This window comes from Ovis canadensis, chromosome 1 (genome assembly GCF_042477335.2).
Source record: "Ovis canadensis isolate MfBH-ARS-UI-01 breed Bighorn chromosome 1, ARS-UI_OviCan_v2, whole genome shotgun sequence".
Taxonomy (NCBI): domain Eukaryota; kingdom Metazoa; phylum Chordata; class Mammalia; order Artiodactyla; family Bovidae; genus Ovis; species Ovis canadensis.
Genome location: NC_091245.1, coordinates 207,435,664 through 207,445,323, shown reverse-complemented (window position 1 = coordinate 207,445,323; position 9,660 = coordinate 207,435,664). Strand labels below are relative to the sequence as shown.

General features: G+C 42.1%; 1 protein-coding gene across 11 annotated transcripts in view; it reads left to right on the top strand.

Annotated features, from left to right (window-relative positions):
* Window positions 1-1,961: 1,961 nt before the first annotated feature.
* The window catches only part of ATP11B (ATPase phospholipid transporting 11B (putative)), a 111,718-nt gene continuing 104,019 nt past the window's right edge, over window positions 1,962-9,660 (top strand). For 5 of the 11 annotated variants that reach the window (XR_011250193.2, XM_070289374.1, XM_069558905.1 and 2 more), the window contains exon 1: window positions 1,966-2,332. Coding sequence is in view for 5 of the 11 variants with exons in the window: in XM_070289374.1 (XP_070145475.1) it covers window positions 2,306-2,332 (27 nt within the window). In the remaining 6 variants the exon portion in view is untranslated. Of the gene's footprint in view, window positions 2,333-9,660 lie in introns of all 11 variants that reach the window. The other 6 variants (XM_069558932.1, XM_070289377.1, XM_070289379.1 and 3 more) reach the window with 3 other exon arrangements.

The following is a 9,660-nucleotide window of genomic DNA, read 5'->3' as shown; positions in this document are numbered from 1 at the left end:
ATGGTGATTGCAGCCATGAAATTAAAAGACGCTTACTCCTTGGAAGGAAAGTTATGACCAACCTAGACAGCATATTGAAAAGCAGAGACATTACTTTGCCAACTAAGGTCCGTCTAGTCAAGGCTATGGTTTTTCCAGTGGTCATGTATGGATGTGAGAGTTGGACTGTGAAGAAGGCTGAGCGCCAAAGAATTGATGCTTTGGAACTGTGGTGTTGGAGAAGACTCTTGAGAGTCCCTTGGACTGCAAGGAGATCCAACCAGTCCATCCTAAAGGAGATCAGTCCCGGGTGTTCATTGGAAGGACTGATGCTGAGGCTGAAACTCCAATACTTTGGCCACCTCATGTGAAGAGTTGACTCATTGGAAAAGACCCTGATGGTGGGAGTGATTGGGAGCAGGAGGAGAAGGGGACGACGGAGGATGAGATGGCTGGATGGCATCACCTACTCGATGGATGTGAGTTAGAGCAAACTCTGGGAGTTGGTGATGGACAGGGAGACCTGGCGTGCTGTGATTCATGGGGTCGCAAAGAGTCGGACAGGACTGAGCGACTAAACTGAACTGACTGAAAACAGACCATGCAAGTAAAGAGCTTATTATAGGGCTTGGGACATACAAGTGTTCCACGAATGGTAGTAATGTTTGATCACTGTAACAAGTAAACGTATCGCAAACTTCCTTTTAGGGTCATAAAGAAAGATTAATCATAAGAACTGAAGTGAGATTACGTTTTTTCTTTGTAGTCAGACTATACATAAAATGTAAAATTCCACTTCTGGTTTTACAGATCATTAATATCCCTAAGAAAAGGTTCTATTTGTGGTGCTGGATAATCATTATATAATAAGGAATGTCTACTGAAATTCAGGCTTCCCCGGTGGCTCAGCGGTAAAGGACCCGCCCGCAATGCAGGAGACAAGGCCTGAGCTGCGGGTTGGATTCCTGGACTGGTACGATTCCCTGTAGAAGGAAATGGCAATCCACTCCAGTATTCTTGCCTGGTAAATCCCATGGACAAGCCCATGGAATCGCAAAAGGGTCGGATACAACTTAGAGGATAAACAACTGAAACTTAAAAATTTTATATATATACGAAAAAACTGCCCAGTTTTGCTAATTTCACTTAAATTCGTTTTTGCTTAATGAAAAAAAATTTTTTTAACTCTTGTGTGTTGAAGTGTGCTTTAATTCAGGAAAATACTGTACACGATACTCTACATAACACTCAAGATATATAGGAGCTTGCTTTGAATAAAGCGAGACCCGGCGCTTCATTTCAGCCTTCCAAGTAAAATTTTTATTCCAGTTGTCTTTACAATATATTCCTTCTTACTTCTATTCTTTCATACCCTCATCTACTTAGGTCTTGCTACTTACGCGGTATTCTTAACCGCAGTTCGGCAGTTAACAGTAAACAACTACGTACCCACAGAAAGTGTTTCCCCTCTAATCTGTTCAATTTAGCACTGCAAAACAGCATATCTTGTCTATTCCTCCGGAAACACTGGTCTATACCCGAACAGGCACAGGGGAGTTGCATCCCCTTTCAAAATTACCTAAGTGATCAAGATTCCCCTAGCCCCAGCTCGCTCGTTTACTAACGAGAGCTGCGATGTGCTGAGACACTTTGGACAATTTAATTGAACCCAAACTGGAGACCTCTGGGGATGAACTTTCAGTCACTATACTTCTGATGGTACGTGTGCGTGTTGGGCGGCTGAAGGAACCAAAGGAAGTACAGAGCCAGAAGCAGACCTGCAACAGGAGGTAGAAACAGGAGTCTGCCAAAAGCTGTGGCCTCGGTATGCAAGACACAGCCGTTTAACTTAATCCAACCCGCTAAATGAAGGGAGCGGGGCGCAGACGCGGCTACCGACAGCCCGCCCCGCTGCACGCGCGCGGCCTTCCCACCCACACTGCTGAGCCCCGGCCCTTGGTCCGCGCAGCCTCTTTCGTCACGTCCGGGGGCGGGCCGTGGCGCCGCGGCCCGCCCAGGTGGGGCCGGGAGCAGGGGGCCGGGGGCGGAGTTGTGGCGGTACTGCGGGCGACAACGGTCAGTAATGAAGGTGGCTGCGGCGCGGCAGCAGACTCAGCTGCGCCGGGTGGGGGCGGCGCCGGGACCGCGCCAGTAGGACCTCGGAGCCGGCGCGGGAGATGGGGCCCCGGCGCGGGGAGTGAGGCGGCCGCGGCGAGCGGAACTTCAGCCGGAGGGGCTCTCCCGCTTTCCCCTCTGGCTCGTCAGCCTCCACCTGGAGCCCCTCGGCCCCCGCGGCTCGCGGGACGGGAACGGCGACGGAAGGGGCATGTGGCGCTGGGTCCGGCAGCAGCTGGTAGGTACCTCCGCCTCTCACCTCTCGGACGCTCGCTCTCGCGCGGCTTCTCGGGCCCGGGTGGCGGGGAAGGGCCGGCGGCGCAGAGCCGCGAGGCCGGGGCGCGAGCTCCGGGCTAGGCCGCATTGGAGGCGGGTCCCGGAGCCGGCAGTGCCCCGCGCAGCCCCTCACACGTCTCACCGCCGAGCCCGGGGCCCCGTGGCCGGCGGCGGGAGGCTGCCGCTTCCTGGTCGCGCTTCTCGGTTACTCCCTCCTCCTCGCCGCCCCGAGACCAAAAGTGGATGCGGAGCAGGGTCGGCGTCTCGGCTGAGGAACTCGGGCTGGGGGGACGGAAAGAGAGTAGGTGTCGGGGAGAGAAAAGAGGAAAGAGGCTCGTGTTTTCTGCCTTTAACAGTTTGGGACTGGTTTGAGTGAAGGGGACGGCGAGGATCTGTCTCCAGCCCCCTCTCCTCGCTGTTTTCAAGGTTGCGTGGATTATCAGGGAGAAGGGTAACTTGTCTAGTCTGACTCCTCTCAAAGAAATTTTACTCGAGGCCTGGGTGAGAAAGAATATTCTAAAACCCCGTCTAGTTGCGAAGCTAAGTGAGATAGTTATGAAGGACGGTTTTCTTCCTGCCTTGTCCTCACCCCACCCCAGGTGAAACTTTTGGAATGGGAACCTTACTTTTTTCCGTTCTCGAGGCAGTGTGAACGAGACCGATTTGGAACCAATGGTTAACTTTTCAGTTTTACTGGAACATCTGGAGAAAAAAAAGAATTTTAGAAAAGTGTGATTTAAGGCATATAGAAAGCGCCACCTTTCTCCGAATTAATTCACAGAGAAAACTTGCTTGCTGGCAACTACTGACCCCAAAATACAACGCTAAGGCAACGTTGACAATTAGGAGTGAAATTGCTCCAGGCTGAAGAAGTCTACCCTGCCTCCATGATGTCTGTTCCTGGTTGCTGGTTAATTTCTAAATCGCGTTAGTAATTAAATGCTGCTACAATTCGGTGTTTTCATTTACTAATTTAAAAGACAGTGAAGCAGAAACGGTTTTTGTGGGACTGTAAAGATTTTTTGGGACTAAAAACATTGATACCTCCTTTTCCCTACTCTAGAAGAGCATTTTTATGTTTAAGAAATATGCTGTTTTAGAGCCAGCCTTCTGTTAATTCATTTGGCAGTGGGCATCATTCTCAAAAAAATACCTTATAAATAAAACTAGAACTGCCTGTCACTCCCTCAAGCACATGTTAGCTCTCTAATTTTAGGTAATTGTGAATTCAGATATCCCAGATATACTCCTTATTAGACAACCAAGCTAATGATGTCATTATAATACCAAATTGTTGTAATAGTTTGGCTTTATTGCAATAAGCCTAAGCTGGGTAACTTGACTCTAGAAGTTAATTATTTCAGGTCTGACTTCATGCTTTTGATTTACCCATCTAAATGTATAGAAATCTTGTTTACCTGATGGTGTTTTTGTGTGCTAGTAGTGTTTTCTAGTTTTTCCTGGTAGATTAAGACACCACTTCTCAATGTTAGGTATTTTTTGTTAACCTGGATAAAATCCTGATTGTATTCATCTTCAGAATAGGCAGTCTGTTAATTTTTTTAAAAATGGCTTCAGCCAAACACAGCTAACAGGAGGGGCAAAAAGTCTTGTGTGGTTAATTTACAAGAAATGCCTTATGGGGTGATTAACAAGTTAAACAAGTTGCTGTGCATAAAAAATGCTATCTCTGATATTAGTCACTCACTTCACTGGTTTTACTTTTAAGTTATCAGATCTTCCAAGTATGTAATCAGACCTGTGCCTATGTAGGACTTTGTCTCTTTGATTAAGTTTGTACAGTGACTTAAATTATATGTAAAGGGTAGTGAATACGCAGAGTAATAAGTATATTTTACTATCCCAGTCATAAACTGCCTTTCTAGTTACTGCACCAGAAATTTTTCAGTTCATAGGCTAGTTTAAAGTATACTTCGATTTGCTCAATGGGTTGAGTCTTTCAGCAGTAGAGTCACTAGACGGGCACAGCAACCTGCTCCAGTACTCTTGCCTGGATAATCCGATGGACAGAGGAACCTGTCCAGCTGCAGTCCATCGGGTCGCAAGAGTAGGACACACACAGAAAGTTCAGATAAATAGGACAGCTTTGGAGAGGTTAATAAGCAGATCACAAAGACAGGATTTTTGAAATTAAAAACACTTTATTTATTGTATGAATCCTGATTTCCGGCCTCTTACATTGTCGTGCCAAAAAAAAAAAAGTTTATTGTCATTTTGTTACAGAAACAACTTGTATATTCTGTTAATTCCTTGTTGAATTAAACACAGTTTGACTGCTTATTTCCACTAACTGTTTTCACTTCTTGACACAATGAGAAAAATAGGGGTTGTCAGAAAGTTGATGTTTTTCTTTGGGAAAGTAGACTGAAAAGATTGAACTATCCTTTCCTTTTTCTTTTTCTTCGTTTTTGAGCTCACAATCCTAGTTATTTTACACTAAGAAAATTTTCTTATGATGTCTTTCTGGTACAGTGAGTATTATTCTAGCATCACACGTGCTAACTCATTAGAGATGACAGCACCTTGATTATGATGAATGCCATTAACTCATTGTAGTCTCATAGTTAGATTTTTATGGTGGCCATTAACCACAATGGCTATTAAAATTTTAATTAATTAAAATTCCACACGGCTACTGTATTGGACAGTTCAGAATAGAACATACTCATTATCACAGAAAATTCTATTGTACAGCGATACATTAGATTTAAATGAAAGTCTTTGTCAATTCATATTTTAATTGACATGTAATATTTCTTTACAGTACAATGTAATGCTGTATTTTTAAAGCACTTACTGTGTGCATACATAATAAGCTAAATACTGGGGACACAGATGTCAGTCAGTGAGGGCCTTATTTATCTCTATTTCATGTCCCACACAGGACTTGATATAAGAGTAGACACTGGGTACATGTTTTTTGAATAAATGAATAGGTAGGTGGTCAGATAAAGAATTAATCCATATTATTGCTTCTGTGTTTTGAGATAAAGTGACAAAATTCAAGATTGACCAGTCCAAAGAAAAGCTGGAAAATCACTGTAATTTTTTAAAATACAACTTAATGTTGTCGTACTAGGATACAATTTCTTAAATTGTTCTATAAATGTAGTCCCTTCAGGTGTATATCTGCAGTGGCAGAAGGAGGCTAGTAAGATTGTCTTCTGATTCACTGAGAAAAATGGTAAGCTGTTAGCCTAAACTCAGCCTGTTCACATTCACCAAACTTGTTTAATCCTCTGTTCTTCTCGTTATACTTATCACAAAGAAAGGTATGACAGTCCTCTTTTCCAGACTAACCAGTCCATTTGTGTTCTTTCATCCTGCGCTCCACATCAATTATCTGTAGTCTGTTTACTCTTACTTTTTCTTTAAGCTGTGAATACATTCATGCCTCCCTCTACTAATTTACTTTGCCCTGTACCTGTGTCAAAATGTTTTCAGTTTTCTAAAAAATAGGTCTTTCCTATATAACTATGTTGTCCAGTACTCTTTGAAATTTGGCTAGTTCCGACTAAAATATGCTTAAGTATAAAATACACATAGGATTTTAAAAACAGTGTAAGAAAAAAGCATGTAAAATAGCTCAACTTTTTATATTGGTTACATGTTGAATAATATTTTGGATTTATTGGTAAAGTAAAATTTTGCAGTTTGTTTTGTCTGTTCCTTTTTACTTTTTAAAAAATGGTTACTGGAAATTTAAAAACTACGTAAATGTAATGCCGTATAACATTAAAAGTGAGCTCATTTTTCCTTATAGCACGTTATGTAAGCCTAGACAATCTTAAACAGTAGACTAGACTGTAAACATCTTGGGATGGGCTGTATTTTATCTTTAGAGCCCTTTCACTCAATACAGCAGCTGGCCCATTGGAGGTAACCACCCACCAAATGTTGGTTGACTGACTATCAGTTTGGAAGTATCTGTGTTCTTTGCCTTTCTCTCAAGGAATGAATGAGGAGTAGGCCAAGGAAGCAAGGCCTATGGTGGTATTATTTTGGTGTGGCTAAGTAAATTTTAACCTCAAAAGTTAAATGTTTGGGGGCTTCTCTGGTGGTCCAGTGGGAGAAGGCAATGGCACCCCACTCCAGTACTCTTGCCTGGAAAATCCCATGGACGGAGGAGCCTGGTGGGCTGCAGTCCATGGGGTCGCTAAGAGTCAGACACGACAGAGCAACTTCACTTTCATGCATTGGAGAAGGAAATGGCAACCCACTCCAGTGTTCTTGCCTGGAGAATCCCAGGGACGGGGGAGCCTGGTGGGCTGCCGTCTGTGGGGTCGCACAGAGTCGGACACGACTGAAGCAACTTAGCAGCAGCAGCAGCAGCAGCTGGTGGTCCAGTGGTTAAGACTGCATCCTTCCACTGCAGGGGCTGCAGTTCAGTCCCTGGTCTGGGAAGTTCTGCATGCTGCAAAGTGCACTCAAAAAAATATTAATGTTTAAGATCCTAAATCTTAGAATATTTGTTTATTTTATCTCTGTGTTCAGACATATATCCTCAGATACTAAATTTTTCATTTGGTTAAAGAGGTCAAGCATTAGTGAAGTAAAGTAAAAGTCACTCAGTTGTGTCTGACTCTTTGCAACCCTGTGGGTCCATGGAATATACAGTCCATGGAATTCTCCAGGCCAGAGTACTGGAGTGGATAGTCTTTCCCTTCTCCAGGGTATCTTCCCAACCCGGGGATCAAACCGGGGTCTCCCACATTGCAGGACGATTCTTTATCAGCTGAGCTATCAGGAAAGCCTCCTCAAGCATTAGTGGAAGCCCAATTATCCTAGCTGTACTCAAGTAGGGACCTTGCCCAAATGCTCCAAAGAACCTTGTGATTGCCGCTATCATCATTAACTATCCCCTTTATCCCTACAGTCTGTTTTCAACATAGCAGCCAGAATGATCTTATTTATTAAAACACAGGTTAGGTCATGTAATTCCTGTGTTTAAAACCTTCTACGAACTTGCCTTCTTGCTCAGAATAACAGCCAAAGTTTCTGCTAGATCTGTATCCAAGTCCCTGCCCAGACCACTTCTCATCTCCCATCATTCTTCACCCACTGCGTTATCCACATACACTTTGGTGTTCATCAGAAGCGCAGGACGGATTTCATTCAGTCTTTTAAGATTGTTGCCCTGGCTGTCACCTCTGGCTAGAATGTACTTCCCCCCCAGTTAATTTGTTGGCACCTTCATTCCCTTCAAGTCTTTGTTTAGATGTTGTCATTGAGGCCTTTTCAGTATTAAATTGTAAATTGCCACCTCCACACTTCCCTAGCCTCCTTCCCTGCCTTTTTTTTTTTGGTTTCTCTTAGCACTTATCACTGTTTAACATATTTTGTACTTTACTTGTCTCATTTATATCATGAAGGGAAGGATTTTTGCCTGTTTTGTTTTAGTTCTCCGTATAACAAAAACTGTTTCTCAACTCTGCATCCATACTTTTAGGTAACACTATTTCTTTCTCATTTATTCATTCACTCAAATATTTTCTGAACATGTACTCTGTGATAGCATATTGCCAGTCTCTGGATACCAAAATGAAGCAACCCCTGCCCTATCCATTCTTCTAGGATTAATGGATATTTGAATTTCTGTCCGTTTTTTCCTGTTTAAAAAAATGTTGCAATGGCCATTCTTGCATGTGTGTTTTTTTAAATTGGCATACCTAGAAGTGGAATTGCTGGGCCATGGGGTGTGCACTTTATGACTGTTACTAAATATTACTAAATTATTTTCCAAAACCATGTTCCCCATTCCCTACATCTTGGTCAACACTTTGTACTGTCAGACTTGAAAAAACTTTATCAATCTGGTGAGTGTGAAAGGTATCTCATTTTGCTTAATTTGCATTTTCCTGATTGCTAGTGAGATTAAGATGTCCTGTATTTCTTTTCTCTTTTAAAAAATTTATTTATTTTTGGCTGTTCTGGGTCTTTGTTACTGCGTGGGCTTTTTCTCTAGTTGAGCCAAGCTAGGGGAGCTACTGTACGTTGTAATGGCCTTTCTTGTGGAGCACAGGCTCTAGTGTGCAGGTTTCAGAGGCTGCAGCATGTGGGCTCAGTAATTTCAGCTCCTGGGCTCTAGAGCGCAGGCTTAATAGTTACGGCACACTGGTTTAGTTGCTCCGCTCCGTGTCGGATCTTCCCAGATCAGGGACTGAACCATGTCTTCTGCACTGGCAGGCAGATTCTTGACCACTAAACCACCAAGGAAGCCCCCTTTATTTCATTCATGTAAATAAGTTACCCATTTTTCTGTTGAGTGGTTTGTTTTCTCCTTATTAATTTCCTTTGTAGTCTGGATGCCAATTCTTTGTTGTGTATGTTGTGAATATCTTCCAGCCTGCACTTTGTATTTAACTTAATGAGGTCTTTTTTGATATTTTAAATTTATTTGTAGGTAAACTTAGGTGAATTATTATTAGGTGAATTATTATTAGGTGAATTATTAGGTGAATGATTTCTACTTTTTATTACTTGTTTAGGAATTCCCTCCTAGGGTCATAAAGCTATCTTTCTGGCATTTTCTTAGAGTTGTCTAAACTAGTTTTACAACGTTCAGGTCTTGAATATGCCTGGGATTTGTTTTTGTATGTGGAATAAAGTAGAGAATTTATTTTCTCCCATATAGAAAGTTATTTGTCCCAATACTGTTTATTGAATGGGCCATCTTTTCCCTACTAATGTCTGTTGTTTGCCTTCTCTGTCATATTCCAGTGTTCTCTTTGTGTTGTGTTCTCTTTTTAGGTTCTCTATTCTGTTGATCTGGTGGTGCATGAATAATATAATACATTGTCTTAACGTAGTGTTTTATGATATCTGACCAGGCAAAATCCCCAATTGTTTTTTCGCCCCTAGAATTGCTTTGGCTCTCTACTCTTCCATATGCTATTTTTATTTGTGTTATCAGTTTGTCTAATTCTGTGGAAAATCTTTCTAGGATTTTGATTGGCTTTGCATTGAATTTGTTAAGTTCTATTAATATTTTTCCATTTGATCATGTAGAAGCTATAGATTGTATTTTTATCCTTTTATTATCTCTCTCTACTTACAAATAATATAGGGATTTACAAGATTTTGACTTGTGTTCCCTCTTACCTTCCACATTGCTATTACTTAATAGTTTAACTGTTGTTTTTTCTTTTACCAGCTTTATTAAGAGATAACCACATATAATTTTCTCATTAAAGTGCACAGTTCAGGTTTTCAGTATATGCATAGAGTTACGCAGCCCCACCACACTCTGATTTTAGAACATTTTTATAC